The sequence below is a fragment of the Mustela putorius genome, unplaced genomic scaffold, assembly GCF_011764305.1.
Source record: "Mustela putorius furo isolate JIRA1106 unplaced genomic scaffold, ASM1176430v1.1 tig00000224_pilon_pilon_pilon, whole genome shotgun sequence".
In the NCBI taxonomy this organism is placed as follows: Eukaryota; Metazoa; Chordata; class Mammalia; order Carnivora; family Mustelidae; genus Mustela; species Mustela putorius.
Genome location: NW_025421321.1, coordinates 32,284,816 through 32,304,750, shown reverse-complemented (window position 1 = coordinate 32,304,750; position 19,935 = coordinate 32,284,816). Strand labels below are relative to the sequence as shown.

General features: G+C 37.7%; 1 protein-coding gene across 1 annotated transcript; it reads right to left on the bottom strand.

Moving 5' to 3' along the window:
* Nucleotides 1–1,132: 1,132 nt before the first annotated feature.
* Nucleotides 1,133–19,910, bottom strand: MDH1 (malate dehydrogenase 1). The gene is made up of 9 exons (XM_004742055.3): nucleotides 19,731–19,910; nucleotides 14,344–14,442; nucleotides 13,612–13,708; nucleotides 11,014–11,189; nucleotides 9,098–9,220; nucleotides 3,154–3,330; nucleotides 2,549–2,662; nucleotides 1,896–1,985; nucleotides 1,133–1,471 (listed from the first exon to the last, which is right to left on the bottom strand). The coding sequence occupies exons 1-9, from the start codon at nucleotides 19,731–19,733 to the stop codon at nucleotides 1,346–1,348; spliced, it is 1,005 nt and encodes a 334-aa protein (XP_004742112.1). The 5' UTR covers nucleotides 19,734–19,910; the 3' UTR covers nucleotides 1,133–1,345.
* Nucleotides 19,911–19,935: the final 25 nt, after the last annotated feature.

The following is a 19,935-nucleotide window of genomic DNA, read 5'->3' as shown; positions in this document are numbered from 1 at the left end:
GGTTTCTTTTTTCTACATCTGAAATATGAAATGGTATAGGTAGTTTGTTTTTTTGTTTTTTTTTTTTTAAGATTTTGACAGAGACACAGCGAGAGAGGGAACACAAGCAGGAATGGGAGAGGGAGGGAAAAGCCCACCCAGCAGAGAGCCTGATGAAGGGCTCCATTCCAGGACCCTGGGATCATGACCTGAGCCAAAGGCACACGCTTATCAACTGAGCCACCCAGGTGCCCCGATATGGGTAGTTTTATGTTACAAATCCAAATAAGTATTTGAGTACCCATGAAGAGCACTAGACTAGGCCCTGAGAAATTTTGGATATTGTCTATTATGTACAATGAATTAAGTACAAGAATGAAAAGATAGAGGTCTCTGTCCTGATGAATTTTGGAAAAAAAGACTAATTTTTTGAACAATACTGTTTCTAGTTATAAGCTTAGATCGAGAACATTCCCACTAGCATACATTTCTGTGGCATTTACCAGTTATGAAATGTAAATTATTCCTTATCTGCTATATGGTAATACATCAAGGGAAGATTACTTTTCCTTTCATCATGAAAAATGATTGTTGTAATTTCATCAAATGGCTTTAAACTGGTAATAGTATTTCTGCAACCTACTTAACAGATAATGTTAAAATTACATTAGCCACAAAGTATGAACTAACCTTCAAGATATAGAAACTGTTGAGTATTTAATAGCCTAATGTAGGTAATGTTTAAAAATATATTCTCGAGTAGATGGATTCATTATCAAGGCGATTTTCCTATCCTATTTAAATAGAAGAGAGGGGTGCCTGGGTGGCTCAATCAGTTAAGATCCTGAATTGGCTCAGGTCATGACCTCAGGGTTGTGAGATCGAGCCCTGTGAGGGGCTCTGCACCAGGCGTGGAGCCTGCTTCTTGAGTTTCTCTCACTCTCCTTCTGTCCTTCATCCTGCTCCCTCTTAAAAAAAAAAAAACAAAAATAAAAAAATTGAATAGAAGAGAATTATCCTTTACTTTTTAACATTTTCTGTCTTTACTACCTTCCTCTAGTTTAAAAAAAAAATAACCCCAAGCTGGGAAACATGCAAGTTTGCTTTTAGAAGAGCGATGAAATGTTAGCTGGAAGTAAGAGTCTGAGTCATCTTCATTTGAATATATATTTTATTTAGGATGCAGCACTAACAGCATGATGATAAACTGTCACAAATTTATACCAAGAAGCACACAATCTTTCAAATGTGGTGTTTTTCACAAGTAATTTAAGTTTAACATTATTGTTATTTGGTACTAGAATCAAAGACGACATTTAGATTCTTCAGCTTTAGAGCCTTTAGTAACATCAAAATGATTGTCTAGTCAGGCAGAAGAAAGAAATTCAAAAGCAGTTTCTTTTTCTTCTGCCAGTTCCTTTGCAGTCAGGTCCATCTTCTCACGTGAGAAATCATTAATAGTGAGACCTTCAACAATCTTCCAGGTCTTATTCTGTTTGGAAATAATTGCATATAAAAGATTTACAATTAAATTAGAACTGATCTTCCAGCAAGCAACAACTCAGACTGAACTTAAAGCTACAGGAGTATCTGTTTATAAAGACTGATTTAAAGAAATCAAAATCCAGATCTTAACAGATAATTCTGATAAAAGTTCAACACTTAAAAAGTAAGGTACTATTGATAGATATACAGTATTAGAGTCATGATAACAAAGTATGTAATATCAAAAGTTGAATCTTGCTTTCCAGATTGAATCTTTTAGTAACCCGAAGTTGTGCTTTGCAGAATTTTGAAGTTGAGAAAAATGTCTAATTTAGTAAAGGAAGAACTTCCTAAATTATACCAGTATTAATAAAAACATGCAACTACTTTCTCAGAATGGGACAGAGGGAAATAACCCCAAAATACTTTACCTTGATTGTAACAGGGAAGGAATACAGCAAATCATCAGGAACACCATAGGAATTGCCATCAGAGATAATGCCCATGGACACAAATTCTCCCTGAAAATAAGAATCAATGTTTTACATTCTTGGGGTGCTTAGGGATTAGTTTATGCAACCAAATGACACATGAATTAAAAAAAAACCAAACCTGGTGATGCTTTCTTACCACGTGTGTAACTTCAATACTGTATAGGGAAGCATCACCAGGCACATCCCTGACAGGGTAACTTTTATGGGTATTATCTCACTCTACTCTCCTAATCCCTGTAAAGTAAGCCAGAGAAACATAATCCTCATTTTATAAATGAGGAAGCTCTGGCCCAATATAAGTTTTAAGAAAAACAAACAAACAAACAAACAAAAAAACAACCCCCCCCCACGTCCACCAGGTGTAACTAGGTGTTTTCCAGTTCTCTCATCTAATCCTTAACAACCCTAAGGTGAATGCCACATAAAAGATAACCAAAGGTTAATTAACTTTCCCAAGATTATTCAGCTCATAGGCAGCTGATCTGGGATATAAACCTAACCTGCCTAACTGCAAGGTTATGTTCTTTTCATATCACAGCATCAGAGGACAAAAATCAAAGAGTGGCGTGTGCAAATCACAGAGTCCTCACCTCTGGGGTTCCAAACCAGATGTCTCTGACGTGGTCACAGATGGCTTTTGCAGCAGACATCGCACTGGAGAGCTTTCGAGCTTTGATGACAGCAGCACCACGCTGCTGCACAGTCTGGTTGGGGACAGGCAGAGACAGCATTACTTGATCATGAAAGGACAATTTTCATCACTACCAAACTAACACTGGAGTGAGAGACCACAGCTACAGTTTAATGTATTCCCCTCCCAAAATCATACAATTACCCAGCATGGGCCTTACCAACCTATTTCAGTTACAAGTGTGTCTTTTTGAAAAAAGAAAACTACAAATTCACATAGAAGTTTACTACACTCCAACAGAGAAATGGATCTCTTTATAAAGATTAACTGGAGGACTAGAAGGAACTCTAGTTTTTTCCCCACTTTAGCAACCAATCTTGACCGCCACACAGCAGATCAAATCAGATAGGATCATGACTGGCTCTGCATGTAGTCATCAGAAAAACCGTGAAAGGTCTGCTCTCCTTGAGAAACATGCCACCAAATGGAGAGACACTTGGGGTCAGCAATGGGGTGTCTCTCTCCAGAGTTCTTTATGCTTGGCTGTTAAGAGATTTTTCTTACAGTGATGAATTCTCCCTTGAGCCAGCTGTCATCTTTCAGAGCGTCATAAACACCAACTTCCTTTCCTTGCAGTTTCACCTTAGCGTGGCTGACATCTGGGTACTGAGTTGAGGAATGGTTTCCCCAGATAATGACATTCTTTACATCATCAGAAGTCACACCAAGTTTAAGAGCAATCTAGTGAAATAGAAAACAAATGCATTACTAAGACAAATGCTTTTTATTTCAAACTATGCCTGTCTGACAAACATCTTTAAAGGCCTCTGAAACTTCAAGAGAACCCACAAGTTTTATCTATCTGTATTAAAAAAAAAAAAAGAAAGAAATATTGCTTGGTAATTTCGTCAAAGCTTAGCAGTATAAACAAAATGTGAACCTGAAACATTACAGGCTAGAATATTTAAGAGCAGAGAGCATCCTACAGTTTATGATGAACTTATCAGTACAGGGGGTTTATTAAACACAAAATGCCAACATAAAACACCAAGCAAGACCTTAAGAATATATAGATGTGACCTTTGTTTTGTTGTATTTACTTGGAGATGTCTCCTCAGCACTTCTGAGCAATCAGGTTCGAGTATGGGAATTTCTCCATATTTAGGTGAAATTTTTTTTACCACATACCTAAATCAAGTGATCTTAAATATGGAATTTTAGAGTTGAAAGAGGCTCAGATTACTAAAAGTATAGTTGTCTTCAATTTACAGATTAGGAAACCAAAGGAAAGAGTTTAAATAAAATACTAAAATGATACCAAATATGACAGTTTCTAGCTATAGGTTTAAAAAACATTTAAGAAGACACGTGGCTGGCTTAGTTGGGGGAGCATGTGACGCTTGACCTCGGAGTCCTGAGTTCGAGCCCCATGTTAGGTGTAGAGGTTACTTAAAAACAAATTTTAAAAATGTAAAAAGCAAACAAATAAAAATCACTTTAAGATCCTGCATGCCGGAGCGCTTGGGTGGCTCAGTGGGTTAAGTCTCTGCCTTCGTCTCGGGTCACGATCTCAGGGTCCAGGGACTGAGTCCCACATTGGGCTCTCTGCTCAGCGGGGAGCCTGCTCCCCGCCCCCACCTTCTCTGCCTGCCTCTCTGCCTACTTGTGATCTCTGTCAAATAAATAAACAAAATCTTTTTTTTTTTTTTTTTTTTTAAAGATTTTATTTATTTATCAGAGAGAGAGAGGGATTGAGCGAGCACAGGCAGACAGAATGGCAGGCAGAGGCAGAGGGAGAAGCAGGCTCCCCGCTGAGCAAGGAGCCCGATGTGGGACTCGATCCCAGGATGCTGGGATCATGACCTGAGCCGAAGGCAGCTGCTTAACCAACTGAGCCACCCAGGCGTCCCAATAAACAAAATCTTAAAAAAAAAAAAAATCCTGCATGCCTTGTAGTCACATGACTATCAATTATATAGTGTAGTACACTATCCACAGATAAAGTTCGAAAATTATGTTTTGAAAGATATAAATAGGGTGTCTGGGTGGCTCAGTGGGTTGAACCTCTGCCTTCAGCTCAGATCATGGTCTCGGGGTCCTGGGATCGAGCCCTGCATCGGGCTTCCTGCTCGGTGGGGAGCCTGCTTTCCCCCCTCTCTCTGCCTGCTCTCTGCCTACTTGTGATCTCTCTCTCTGTCAAATATATGAATAAAGTATTAAAAAAAAAGATATAAATGATCAAAATCAGTTCACTTATTTTGTTATTCACCTAAAAAGGGAATGTGCAAAAAGAAATTACAGTTAGTTGTATGCATAATTTGTTCTTAGATAGCAGAACTGTGATGAACCAGAAGGGTATGTTTTAGAAAAATTTTTTTATGATTTTATGAGCTTATGTGTCAGTGTATTGTTGTGGGTGATTTTTCCTTCTTTTATATTATGGTAAAAATGGGAGAAAAAAATAGCTGCACCAGAGTTCACGGTTTTTGCATGAAAAAAGTCAGTCTCAAAAGGTCTCTTACTCACTACATGATTCTATTTTTTTTTAATTTTTTATTTTTTATAACATGATTCTATTTTTGTGACATTCTCAAAATGACCAAATTAATTAAGATGAAGAACAGATAAATGGTTGTTAGAGCTCAGGAATGGGAGTACATAACTATAATGAGGCAGCATTAGGAGGTTCTCTTATGGGTCATCAAACAGTTCTGTATCTTCACTGTGGTGATTATAGTAATCTACGTATGTGATTAAAGACAAAGAAATGAATGTAAAAACTGTAGAAATCTGAGTGAATCTATTAACAGTGTTGTGTGTAGTTTAGTCAATTTCCTAGTTTTAAGAAAGCTCTATAGACATGGAACATGTTACTGATGGGGGAAGTGAGTTTATGGGGACATGGGATTCTCTGTACTATTTAACTTCTTCTGAGTTTATAATTACAACAAAATAAAAAGTAAGAACAAAACAGCAGCCAACCAAACAAAAAGGATACTGATGAAAAAGGCCAATACCTGAAATGTTTGCAGTGACTTGAGTCATCTTTATACCAATTTACTCAGTCAAGGAAGAATCCAATTGTGTTTACTTTCACTATGACCCTAATGTTGAGACTTCTTAAATCCTAGAATAGTTAAATGATTTTAATTCTCTTAAAATCTGTTTTTGATATTTAAAAATCACTTCTCAGCTAAACCCTGCTTCATCTAGAGTTCTGTAAGTATTACGGCTATTTACCATTTAGTCTCACAAATTAGCTGGACAGTTGGTTTCTAGAGAGTCCAGCAACCCATCTGCTTAGTGGTGCAGGCACAGTGGTGTGCTGTGAAGTACCATTTTCTGTGTGTGCCATGACCTTCAAGGACTTGGGAAGAATTGCCCTTACTTCTATTTAGCTAGTATCACAGAGAAAACGGAAAATTTACCCAAGGCAAGTAACCCAAGATGTCTATTACCGAGAACTTAGAACCTGTAATTTTGCTGAATGTCAGTCCTAACTGCTCCAAAGTATGATGAAGCTACAGGAAACTCCTTACTTTCTTTGTCCTGTTGCCTACTTCCCCTTTTAATTTATTCTATTTTATTTTATTTATCCACTCAGCTAATTTACTTCTGAATGGATAGCAAAGTCAATACTTTGCAGATGCAGTCTCTGAATTTCATTCATATTAGAGCTAGTCTAAATTAACATGTATCCAGGATTCCACTTCCTTGCTCCCTTCGACCTTTCACGTCTAACATGTAGTTCTGTTAAACAGTTTTGGACTAATTCTCCAGCCCAGTAATTCCTCCTGCTCTTCCGCACCCCCATACCAGCTATTAGTTTTATTGCCAAAATACCCTGTTGGCATTCATATGCAGCTCTGGTTTACAAATACACAGGGGGATTCTGCAGGTGATAAATAGTCACTAGGGAGCTAGGTCTTCTGATTTCCAAAACAAATTATGTAAGGCTAGCAACATTCATGTAAGAAATTAAGTCTTTGAGCTTGTTATTTTTCTCACTGGATGAACAACTCCAACTCCTACAGGAAGAAGAAACTGCTTTTTCAAAAACTTGCCAAAAGTTCTCACTATGCCAGACTGACATACTGGAACATATGCCAAGTTAAAGTCTAACAAGACTACTACTTCTCTCTTTCCTCTCTCAGACTTTTGCCCTTACAGGGAGAACTGTTTTGGGCACTGGGACAAAGTATCACTTAGTAGTACCTCTGGAAGCAGAATTTTCCAGTGCCTGCCTTCACCAATGCCTCAGTTGAAACAGCAAAAACCAAGTTTTTCAGTGGAGTCATTTTACCTCTTTTCCGTTGTTGCAAGTAAGTTACCATCTGGCCATCTAGAACCTACAAATGTACCACCTAAAACCATCTTTTCCTTCATGACTGTTTTGTAGTACACAATCTCCTGCTTCCACTTATTCAAATGAACTCCCATTCTTTCTACCCGCCTCAACTTTAGTTAAAAAGTAAGGAAAAAGACCCAGTTCACAGCCTAAAGCCCCACAGGAAAGATCTACAACCTAACAGATTATCTAACGACCTTCTAAATTAATGGAATTTTCAAGGAGATATATGAGGTGTGGTTCTTCTCAACTCTTAGTTATAGGCCTCTTAATTAACACTGCTGGGGCGCCTGGGTGGCTCAGTGGGTTAAAGCCTCTGCCTTCGGCTCAGGTCATGATCTTGGGGTCCTGGGATCAAGCCCCGCATCGGGCTCTCTGCTCAGTGGGGAGCCTGCTTCCCTTCACCTTTCTCTCTGCCTGCCCCTCTGCCTACTTGTGATCTGTCGAATAAAGTCTTAAAAAAAAATAATACTGCTAATAAAAATCATTACTACTAAATACAGCCAATCTTTATTGAGTTTTATTATGTGACAGGTACCATAAAAGAACTTAACTTAGATCTTATCTTATTTAATCCACATAACTTCCCTTTGAGGTAGAAGTATTATCCCATTTTATACCTTGAATACACTTCCTCAAGGTCACAGAGCCAGTAAGTGAACTTAGGCCACATAATCTCTTTACGTAAGAACACACCTAAGGGTTTTGGAGTCAGGCAAATCTAGCTGGCTTCATCATTTACTAGCTATATGACTATGATCCCAGACCATTCGGGGCTTCTGGTTTCTGTGTATAAAACAGAGATAATGACCTATCTCATATAGGTATTAGAAAAATGAAATGATAAGTTACACACAGAGCATTCAGCTTAGGGTAGAGGCTTAACAAAATGTCAATTCTTTTCTCTGTTACTGGGTAACTCCAAAGCTGGAAGATGATCAATTCTCAGTTTAAAGCAGTGGTTTTTCAACTTAGACCTCACACCATCTTTTGATAAAATGTTTTCTTCAAACTAAACAAAACTGTCTTCTTTAGAAGAAAAAGGACTGAATTCAAAGACCTATCTAATAGTGATGACCTGTGGATGAGGAGGTATGGCCAGAAAGTTGCTAGGGAAAAAGGAAAGAAGTTATGTCCAAGAAACTAGAACTCTGTTATGGCTTTCAGGGGCACTGGGATCATCGAGACCCGAGAAAGCCTAGGAAACCAGCACAAATGATCAGAGGTGGCACCTCATTTTTCGAAGAGCTGCTGGTCACTGACCCCTTGGCACTTTTATCTAAAACTCCAAGGGGTAAGGAAACTTGAGAACAATTAAAATTTAGTTTCTAAATAGTTCAAAGTAGAATGTTTTATGGAAACATGTAGAACATTAAAAAGATATAAAAATAAAATTAAATATAAAACATTAAAAAATCTGAATCTGCTGGGTTAGCTATAGGGAAAAAGGAAGCAGAACCACACAAAACACAAAAAGCTCAAATCTTTTTTATAATGTTCTATATATCTGGAAAAAATAAACTATGCATTGTCCTATTAATTATACTAATAACCAATTTTTTTTTTTTAAAGGTAGGCTCTATGCACAGCATGGAGCTCCAGGGAGGGTCTAAACTCATAACCCTGATGAGATCAAGACCTGAACTAAAATCAAGACTTAGAGATTTAAATGACTGAACCACCCAGGTGCCCCCAATGACTTTTTTTTTTTTAACCCCTGTAGCAAGAGGACATTAGGAACAGTATTTTGGCATAGTTAGCAAATGAACTATAGTTGAGAAAATTAAGTAAAAGTTCAGCCTCCTTAAGAGTCTAGATGCAAAGACTTCCTAACAAATTAGAATAGCTTTCTACTTGGGGGCACTTGGATGGCTCAGTGGGTTAAGCCTCTGCCTTTGGCTTGGGTCATGATCCCAGGGTCCTGGTATCAAGCCCTGAATTGGGATCTCTGCTCAGCGGGGAGCCTGCTTCCCCCTCTCTCTCTGCCTGCCTCTCTGCCTGCTTGTGATCTCTCTCTGTCAAATAAATAAATAAAAATCTTAAAAATAAAGAATAGCTTCCTACTAAACAAAAACAAAAAAGTAAGCGTTAGCTACTTTAAAAGTGTGAGAAAAAGGTTTTAAAGCTGAAAATTCAAGATTTTAAAAGGTGTTTTTCTACCTGAGCTTTAGCTCGGTTGTGATCCAGACGAGTCAAGCAACTGAAGTTCTCCTTGGGAATGGATGGTGCCGACTTGGCAGCAGTCAGGCAGTTGGTATTGGCTGGGTTCCCCACCACGATAACCTAGGATATATGGGAGGCACAGTGAAGTTACACATCATAAATTGATGAACTAAACTATCTTAGAATATGACTGATAAATGTGTAACATGTAGCCTTTGTATCAAGTTTGTATGAGCTAAGTATAGTTACCACTATAGTTTCCATAGTATTTCCACTCCACTGCTGGTGTCTGGTGTGATTACTGAAACATGTCTTTCTTTAATAAAGGTACCAACATGTACACAAGTTGTTTTCCAGGTTGCAGCATGCAAGACCAAAGGTACATGTCTATCCATTTTGTTTTGTGCCAGAATAGAGACAGAGCATTTATCTCTTTACCACACACGACACACAAACACGCAATCAAAGGCTCTGAGAGAACAATTCATTCATAAAATTTTCCTTCTCATAAACCAGTCCAAGAAAGAAATTTGACTTGAGCAGTTTAACTTTAGGACAGTAATTTCTTTTTATTAATTAGAGGAAATTTTTAATCTTGCCTAATCCTAAGAATTAACTGGGGTTTGCTAGAATACAGATTACCAAGTCCTATCCACTCTATACCCTTTGAATCAATCATTAGCAGAAAGTACTTCAGGCTACTTTTTTTTTTTTTAACTGGGGATGTACAGGATATACTATATTATAATACAGTATAGGAAGATGTCCACATGTACTTAACCTTTTAAGTTTTAGATTCTTTAATAAAACTATAAACTTACTGGGAAATAATGTCAAACTTACTGAAAAGCTGTGAGCTTATTACAAAGACTATCTCCCACATCCTCTTTACCCAGATTTCCTAATTTTTTCCATTTCTCTCCCTCTACACACACACAGTACCCTTAGTCTTTCTGGCCCATTGGAGAACAAGCTAAAGATCTGATACTCTAATGCCCCCAGTGTCAGTAAATATTTTTCCAAAAAGGACACTTAGCTGAGGGGTGATTATAGTGCAAGCAGCACAGCTCTAAGCAGCCTGGATCAGCCCAAACAATGCTGTCATTTTTTATTAAGAGACCCATGAATTTCTACTCATTTCTACTATTTTCTGTTAATGATTACAGAAAATAAAAGTACGCTATTTAAGATGAATTCTACAGGAAGCAAAAATTCAGGTATGTATAAAATATTGTAACAGAACATTGTAACTGGCAACTTTAAAATCTTAAACATTTTCTTTTACCTTTGTTTAAAGTCAGGACTGGGAAGAATAAGTCTAACAAAATCAGTAAAACCTCTAACCAACAAGCCTTTTTGCTTACTTATTTGGTAAAAAGAGGCCTTATTATAATATTAAGTAAGGCAAATTCAGAAACTAAAGTAGCTTCCACACAAAGAGAAGAGGAAGTAATACCAACCAACTCCTCAAAAGACAAGTATATCAAATATCTCTGGATTAAGAAAAATCTGAGCATTTCAGAAGTCACCATCTCAATGCTGAGAACACAGCTTACAGCCATCTCTCCCTATCATCATACACACAAATCCAAACATCTGAACAAATATTCCCATGCATCAAAAAGGCATCAGAAGGTTCTGTGCCTTCTCTATAGGACTGTAAATTAACAGTAAATTTCCGTATCACAGTAATGGACAAAATATTTTTGAGAACCTCTAAATAAAGATTTCTACATTATAAAAAAAAAAACTCAGAAAAGGAGAGCTTATCAAGTAAAACTCTATCTGTATTTACTGACCGCTGCAGAAAAGTAATGGGGGAGAAAGCAAGTAATTTTGTCTTTACTTAAATGCTAAAAAAAGAAATTTCAAATGCTGATAATAGAAACCCCATAAAATACTGTATTGGTCACCTTAACTGACTTCTTGGCATACTTCTCCAAGGCTGCACCCTGGCATTTGAAGATTTTCACATTTGCTTTAAGTAAATCTTTCCTCTCCATGCCATCCCTTCTTGGCATGGAGCCCACAAGAATGGCCACATCCAGGTCTTTGAAGGCAACATCTTCTTTATCTGTTGCAATGACATCTGTGAACAGGGCAATAAATATGCAGAGCTACTGAAACACCAAAGTCTGAGGTTTTCTTTTTCACACTCAACCTAGCCAGTAATTCTTTCACTTTGTAGCAAATGTTTACTTTACATATCACAATGATAAAAGTTTCAGGGGCCTAAGAAAGGAAAAGTTATATAATCAACAAACATAATAAAATGTAAATTAATTTTGCTTTTCCTATTTCAGTAATCATTTCAAGTTTGAAAACTCTACAGCTTTTGTTCTATGATCAGGTATGATGCAAAACACAATATAAACTTTCAACTCTGTGCAACATTTGTTATTCAAACCAACTACCAATAACATGATAGGAGAAATTAATTTACCTAACCTTTAAGTTGTGATTACTTTAAGATCTAAGATATCAATCACAGATTCAAAATAATGTTTATTGAGGAGCTTCATGCCAGGAATAACACTACAAATTTTGTTGTATCAAATTTATTCTTAGTATTTTATGAAGACAAAGAGGTTTAAGGAGGTTAATCTGCCATCAAAAAGCAGTGAACCTGTAATTCCAGCCCAGGCTGGTCAAGAGGTCAACCACTATTCCCTGTGCTAGCCCAGTAAATATATACTACTTACTCTTTGATTAAAGAACATAAATCATCACTCCCCTTTACTGACCATATTAAAAATGCCATGATCAGTACTATAGACTGAATGTTTCTGTCCCTCACAAAATTCAGGTTGAAACCTAATCCCCAATGTGATGGTATTATAAGGCAGGGCCTGTGGAAGATGGTTAGGTTATAAAGGTAGATCCCCTCATGAATAGGATTAATGGCCTTCTACAAGAGGTCTCAGAGAGATTCTTCACCCCTTCTGTCTTGAGGACACAGGAAGAAGATGGAACTAGGAAATGGTCTCTCACCAGAATGTGAATATGCCTTAGTCTTGATTTCCTAACCTCCAGAACTATGAGAATTAAATTTTTGTGGTTTATAAGCAACTCAGTCTATGGTATTTTTGTTATAGTAGCCCAAATGGACTAAGCCAACCAGGATTCAGCATTGTCATTGGTAAGTTTTTAGGAGAGTCAAACTGTGTTACAGTAAGGCTGCTGTAGAGCCCCCAGCAGGTATACAAAGAAACACCAGTTGGTAAGGGGAATCTTCTTCCCAGCCATGAATACTTATTTGCAGACTCTACACTCCCTGTCATATTCACAGCTGACTAAAGACAAGCTGACTGTAACCTGAACCATTAGGGAGCAAAAGAACTCAGCAGAGAAAGGAATAAAAATGTGACAATGCAATAAAGCTGATTCAGAAATAGAGGGTGAGTTGTATGTCTACTATACTTCAGTTTAAAAAAAGAAAGAGAGCATGAGGAAAGGGAGCCAGCAGAATAGCTTGGCAGGGCAAAGCACTCTCTTATATAACTATGCACCCAAATGATTCAGACAAGAGAGTACCCCTTTGTAAATGTTTATTGAATGGACATATGAATTGAACATTTTTTTTTTTTTTTAGATTTATTCACCTATTATCTTAGAGAGAAAGAGAGAAAGTGAGATCCACAAACATGCAATATGTGGGGGGAGGATAGAGGGAGAAGGAAAGATTGAGAGACTCCTGTTGAGGGTGGTCTGATGCAGAACTCAGAACCATGACCCAAGTTGAAACCAAGAAGAGGTGGACACTTGACCCACTGTGTCACCCAGGCACCCCTCTGAGCATTGGATGTGTATATATTTTGCTTGTGCAAACTTGGGAGAGCATTATTAATTAATCCTTACTAAAAAAAATGATAATAATGAAGGGATACCTAAAGAAAAATATTCAAATTAGTTTACAAGTTGACCTAACATTTGAATGAAGCCGTCAATCAAATTTAAGACTTCTATCTTACATTTGTGTAATATTTCAATGATTCCTAAAGGCTCTTAGCAGAACCCTCATGGGCTTTTTCAAACTATGCAGCATATGACTAGGACAATTTATGCTGTATCTCAATCTGATGACCGGCTGTGGGTTAGGACTATATGTGAGGGACCAAACAATTTCTAGCCTCAGGGTAACATATAAGTCTGGAAGACATCATTTAGAGCTGCATAATTTAGGCATTGCTACTGCTTTTTAAATACATTTCAAAACACAATGCAGACAATCTCAAGTGTATAACCCTTATGCAACATTATCCTTAATTAGTAAGGTAAATTATAAGAATGCTGGAAAAAAGCATCGTCTCTTAACTGACATTGGTTACTTCTTGCTTTTACCCTTACTTATTCTTGGTATACATCTTACCAAATAATTGTAGCTCAAAAAACAACAAAAAACACTTTTCTGAAATAGTTTCTAATTGAGAGGCTAGTTAAAAATCTAAATCTGTTTTTTGAAAGACATAAAATACTATAAAATCCTTTTATCCTCCACCCCCCCAACTCACCTTTCAGGAGGGGAAGGGCACAGTCTTGCAGTTCCATTAGGACACCATCTAGGACACCCATCATGGGTGTGATATCCAATAGCACAAGAATTATTGGCTGCCAAGTAAACAGTAAGGACAACATCTGTCAGTGTAGGTTATTCATTTAGTCACAAAAAAGTCCTCTTGTAAATTTTAGTTCACGGAAAGCTAAATATTATCTGACATGAGGGATGAACTTAATATCTATGGGTGAAGAGAAGGAATAAATGCACACTTAAGAAAGGGTTTTAGTGGAATAAGGGAGTAAGAAAAGGGGGTGTCATTATACTTAAAAAAAAAAAAGAACAGGGGGCGTCTCTTTAAACTGAAAAGCAGATCTGCCTTCTGACTATTTTGGGTCTAAAGACCATTTATCAATAAGTTAGTGCTAATTCAGCGACTTTCTCTCCCACATGACTCTCCCTACCCTAGTAGTTACTGTTACTAGGGAAAATTTTCCAGAGACCACTATCTGATGGCTGAACCAAGTCAACTAAATAAAGTATGCAGAATTGTTAATACGCAAAGCATTTTCAATGGCTGGAGGGGTACATACAAATAAGATACCAGCTTATATTTATAGCAGTGTGCCCCGTATAATTATTGGGATAACCCATCCCTTTTGTCATTAAAATATTTCTTTGAAACTAAATACAGGGTTTATTGATATTATTCTTATTTTGATTTGCAGTTCATAGATAGTTCCCCTACCTGGTCTTTACCAAAGACAGATCCATTTCCAATACTGTACAGCAGGGAATATGCAATTTGACCAGCTGCTCCAGTCACAAGGACTCTGATTGGTTCAGACTGTAATGAAAGAGACGCATTAATTAACATCTTATTTTAAAATGCTATTTTGCCCTAAAGACATTCAGGATTTTCTCTATAATAAGACAACGCCATACTTCAGAAGTTTATGTAAAATTTTAAAGTCTCTTCACATTTGGCTTAGTGGAAGATAAACTTATTCCGGGCTTGTCCCAGTAAATACAGCATGCACAAATCAGCTGAGCAACTTCTGGAACATGTGTCCTTTGGCTAGATATTTATGCAGTGTTACTTAACTCTCATGTTATCCTGGAGTTACTTACAAAATCTTGTCCATCTCGTCAAAGCTATTTTGCCACTGAAATAGGCCCAAAAGAATTGATGTGCCTTATATGGTGATACAAACTCTGGCAGCAACTAGAACCTCATAAATCCTCTTATGCAAATCCCCCCACTCCCCATCTGCTAAAATAGAATCCCTCACACCAGGAAGACAAGTGACAGTGGTTAGTTAAAATTTTCCACTTACAATGAGTCAGAAGTTTTAATAAAACTACTAATAATGATTTGACTTGACTACCTGAAGGAGGAAAAATAAGTCTGTATTTTTTATTTAAGGAGAAAGATAAGCTAGAGAATACTGGATTATTATAAATTTTACCACTAAATAACTATTATGACAATATAGGGACTTTTGACAACCTGATTCCAAAAGAAAAGTAATTTTAAAAGAGAGGAAGTACAAAGAGCATAATAGTTGTAACAGAAGTTGTTTTATAGACCTCAACAGACCCTGAACAAAATACAGACATATGGACACAAATAATAACTAATATTCAAAGTGATGATCCGGAGTCACTAAAAAAAAGCAGCTCAGATAATTAAAAAGACAGAAATATTTATATTAAAAAGAGCTGAACAAAAATGTTTGGAAACTTAATGGATACATTAGATGTACAAATCTGAACAAGGTGGACTGTTCCTTTCCTTGACAATACTGTGTAAATGGACTTTCACGGAGTCACCTCTATTGTTACCTGGACGAGAGAAGTGGTCCACTAAAATGAATGGGGCAGAAGTCTTTGATTTCTTTATATTTACAATTTCCTTTTCCAGGTGAGTCATGTCTTTGGGATGGAAGGAGACTATGTGCTATGACCTCCCAATCCTAACCTCTGAAGGTCAGAAGTATTTAGCAATTTGACACCCAGAGAAATCAAAGGAAAAAACTCTAAGGAAAGAAGTGCCAACTGCTGTAGAGAAATGAATCTGTATGTAGCAGACTATGTATGTATTTCTTCCTTACAGATGAGTGACCAGGATGTGAGTGCAAAAAAGGAGAAAACTACGGAGAGTTTACTCCCTGACCTTCTGAGTCTCTTCCCCATTTTCTTTTCCAACTTTTCCCCTAGGCCTTCATACCCCTAACAAGACAAAATACGGTTAATTCCCCAAATAAACCTCCCCCCCCCAGACAGTCTTATGTTTCCAAACAGATGTCAGGTTTATAAGGAATGCTAAAGTTATCATATATGGTTATTTTTCACCATATGGCCTTTACATGTTTTTAATTCTGTCATTTTCCCCTCTTCCCTTGGAGTAGGTGAGAAAAAGGGAATAGAGGAAGAATTTCTAAATTCTGTATTTTTAAATTCTAATTTCTAAATTCTAAAGAATTTCTTTTTAGAATGCAAGCTCCTTAAGGACAGGGGCTTTGTCTGTTTTATTTACTACTGTATTCCAACTGCCTACAACAATGCCTGCCACATAGCTGGAGCTCAAATACTTGATGAAGGAATGGCTGGATCTTGTAAAATCACTACCCCAAACCTGGAAATGTAAAAGAGTTGTTTGGGGGGCACCTGGGTGGCTCAGAGGGTTGAGCCTCTGCCTTCGGCTCAGGTCATGATCTCAGGGTCTTGGGATCGAGCCCCGCATAGGGCTCTCTGCTCAGCAGGAAGCCTGCTTCCCTTCCTCTCTCTCTGCCTGCCTCTCTGCCTGCTTGTGATCTCTCTCTGTCAAATAAATAAATAAAATCTTAAAAAAAAAAAAGAGTTGTTTGGAAGCAAACCTAACATGCTCTAAAAAACTGTTTAAAATAATTTATTCATATATACTTGCATTGAGAGGGTTGGAAACTTAGTGATCACAATAATTCCAGCTATAGTTAGGAAAATTATGTCCTAGTTCTAATGATATAGTTTTATTAATCAATTGATAAACTGTTATCTTACTTCATTCATTAAACCATACACTACTGGATCTCTATTATGTACCTGGTACTATTTCAAGCCAGATAATCCATTAGTGAACTATATGCAGGAAACAAGAGGATAGCCCAATTTTCTAAAACAGAGGTCTAGAGAGGTGGTAGAGTATAGCAGAGAGATAGCCTCTAGAGCTGGATGTTCTGGGTTCAAATCCTGGCTTTACAACCCATCAGCTGTGTGCTTTTCACAAGTTACTTAACTGCTGCATTCAGTTTCCTCACAGTAAAGTGAAGACAATGATAGCAGCCACCTAACAAATAAGGTAGTTGTACAGATTGAGAGTTAACATAAAAAGCATTAAGAACAGTATGTTGCCAATACTAGAATTATAGATCTCTGTCACCACAGAATTTTCCTCTAAGGATTCTTCTACCCTGTGGTGTTCTACTTATATGTCTGTTACTCTCTACTAGACTGTGAACCACCACTGCCTTGCTATGAGGGCAGTCTGCCTTTGCCTCAAATTTGTGCTCCATTACAGTGTTCAACAAGTATTTGCTGAATAAAAGGGTTAAGAAAACTATAAACACATGCTACTTGAACATAAAGCAAGCCAAGATAAGAAATAAGGGGGAAGAGTATAACGATCTGTAAAGATTACAGGTAGATGGTTAGAACACAATAATGTAGTCAATCTTAGGTTTAGCTGCTAAAAAAAAAATGTGCTCCCAGTATCACAGTCTTCAGTGAAGTGCTTGTGGCCAGCTAATGAAGAGCTGCTAATTCCATCTCAGCAGTTTCCTTCTTCTAGATCTATGAACAAGTTATTTTCACAGGTAATTCTATCTTACTAAAAGTAGGATGAAGCCTAGTATATGCCTGAATGTTTGATTATGAAATGGGAAAAGATGAGCCTATTTGGTTCTTTTTTGCTCTTTGCAACATTGCAGTAGAATAACAGGAGGGTGGGAGATTCCTGCTGACTTTCTACAATGTTACAGTGTGAAGACAGGTTACTATTCTTTGCTTAGATATCTGGGCAGTCTGCCAAGATCCAAAGGAGGAATGTCTCTGCTCTTGGCAGGGCTCTAATGACCTTCCTGCAGATTCAGACTGCCTTGCGCATGTGCTCAAGTCTCAGTTGTAAAGCTTGAATATAAGTGTTCTTTCTGTTATTCTACAGAAAAACCCCATGTATTCCTTTTTTAACTTTATAATTTACATATATTTCCGTAATATAAAAAAGAAACTATCATTTAGATTCGTTCATACAGTTAATCCCTGGTGTCCTTCCCTATTTCCTCTTAAAAAAAAACAAAAAACAAAAAACAAAAAAAAACAAAAAAAAAAACCGCTTTGAACAGCTTACAAAAGATGACTCTTTTTAAACTCAGTGATTGTTCACATGGTCTCCAGAGGAGGCAAGGAGATTCTCAGTCACCTGAGAGGGCTGTCAGTTTCAGTAAACTGACAGGAGTGTTCTTTCTTAGGGACATCGGTGTTATCTGGTGCCCAAGTGACCTTCCAAGGGTGAGACCTGTCTTTATCTACTGTGTTGCAAAACAACAAAAGAATGGGGGCCCAGGATTCTCCCTGTGACCTTGCGAAAATCATTTAATGTCACTGGGCTAACTTTTAAAATTAGAGTAAATAATTTCCAAATTCCCTTCTAATTCTAGAATTCCAATATAATGAATTACAGGGAATAAAGCTATCAGGTAATATAAATGCTGATAAAATACTTTGGTTTGTATTTGCAATATGAATTTGTATGTTCCTCCAGAACCTCAGCTACAGAAAATAAAATTTCAAAATGACTTGGTAATTGTCTGTATTGTACAGTATGGTATGACGGAAAGAGCTGTAAGGCTCTTGGGAGCAAACTGCTGTATGACCTTGAGGAAATCGTTCTCTCTGGGTTTCAATAATGTCAATTTTAATATATGAAGTAGGGGGAAATTCATCAAAATGATCTTTAAGGTCCCATCCAGTTCCAAAATTATGGTCTCAGGTTCTCTGTTACCTCTGCATTCTTGCTAAGTTTCTTAAGTCAGAGACCACTGAAATCATTTAAATTATAGGTAGGAAACTGAGGCTTAACATTGACTGAGAATTAGTAGCTGTCCCCACTGGCTTTTTATAAAGGTGGAGGAGGCAGTGATACCCTTGCCTTAAAAATATGTCTTTCCAGGTTCTGGAAATTTCCAATTCATTCAAACATTTCCCCATAATCCCCACCTATCTCAGTATTTTGAGATAACGGGGAAGAATAACTTCAACTATAAATAAAAGTACTACAGAAATTTGTCTGGTGTCAAATTTCACCTTCAAACACCATGCAGATTATTCATACGTCAGAGTTCCCTCACCAGCCTCCACCGCCCCCCTTTCAGGAGAGACAAGATGTGACGATCTAGGTATCCTGACCTTCACAAGATGGTTACATTGTGTAACATTAAGAGAAGTGGCTCTAGAATTCATAACCTACAAATCAACAAAGAACATCTGCACTAGTTATTTGGCTAGTGATGCCATCACTGCAACACATTCTGTCATTACAAAAGGACATCAATTAACAGGTTTTAAATAACATTTTATGAAATCAGATATGGCGGAAACACGGCTCTTGAAAATGTCGATCGCAGTCTGAAGTACCTGGTAAGCACAATCTATAACTAAGGGCCTTCTGCTTTCAAGGGGTTTGTGACAAAAGCCCTTAAAAATACCGTTGACTCAATTAAAAAAAAAAAAAAGTTAGGACCCAACACCCCCGCCTCCCCAGTCAAACGTTATTATCCTTATCAAACCCTGGTATCGTGCTTTGGAGAAAACCTGCAGCTTATTTTGCACCCACGCTATGCAGCAGGACTGAGATCAAACCTCTCCAAGGACAAATTTCTCCAGAGCCCTCGTAAGAGCTCCCCAGGTGGAAACCAACCCCTTCCCAATTACTGGGTCACTACGACAGTCCCCAAAAGATGAGTCGGGTTTTTCCAAAGGGCTCGAAAGACAGTGCTTTGCACAGCCGCCCCCGCCCCACAAATCCTTCAAATGCAGGAAACCCCACACAGGGGCGCTTAGGTCGAGGGTAAGTAGGATCTAGGGGCTAACACTCACCATGATTAAGAAGAGCGCGAACAATTCCAGCACCTGTAAAAAGAGCCTCAGGGAATCGGGTCACCTCTACTGCGGAATTGACTTGGGGAGGGCGAACGCTCTTAGAAAGAAAAGGTTCTTCTCCCAACCGCAGCGCCCTCTGGGAGCTGTAGTTTACGTAGCCGGATTATGGCGCATTCTTCAACGCATTTCCTTCAAGTGTTGA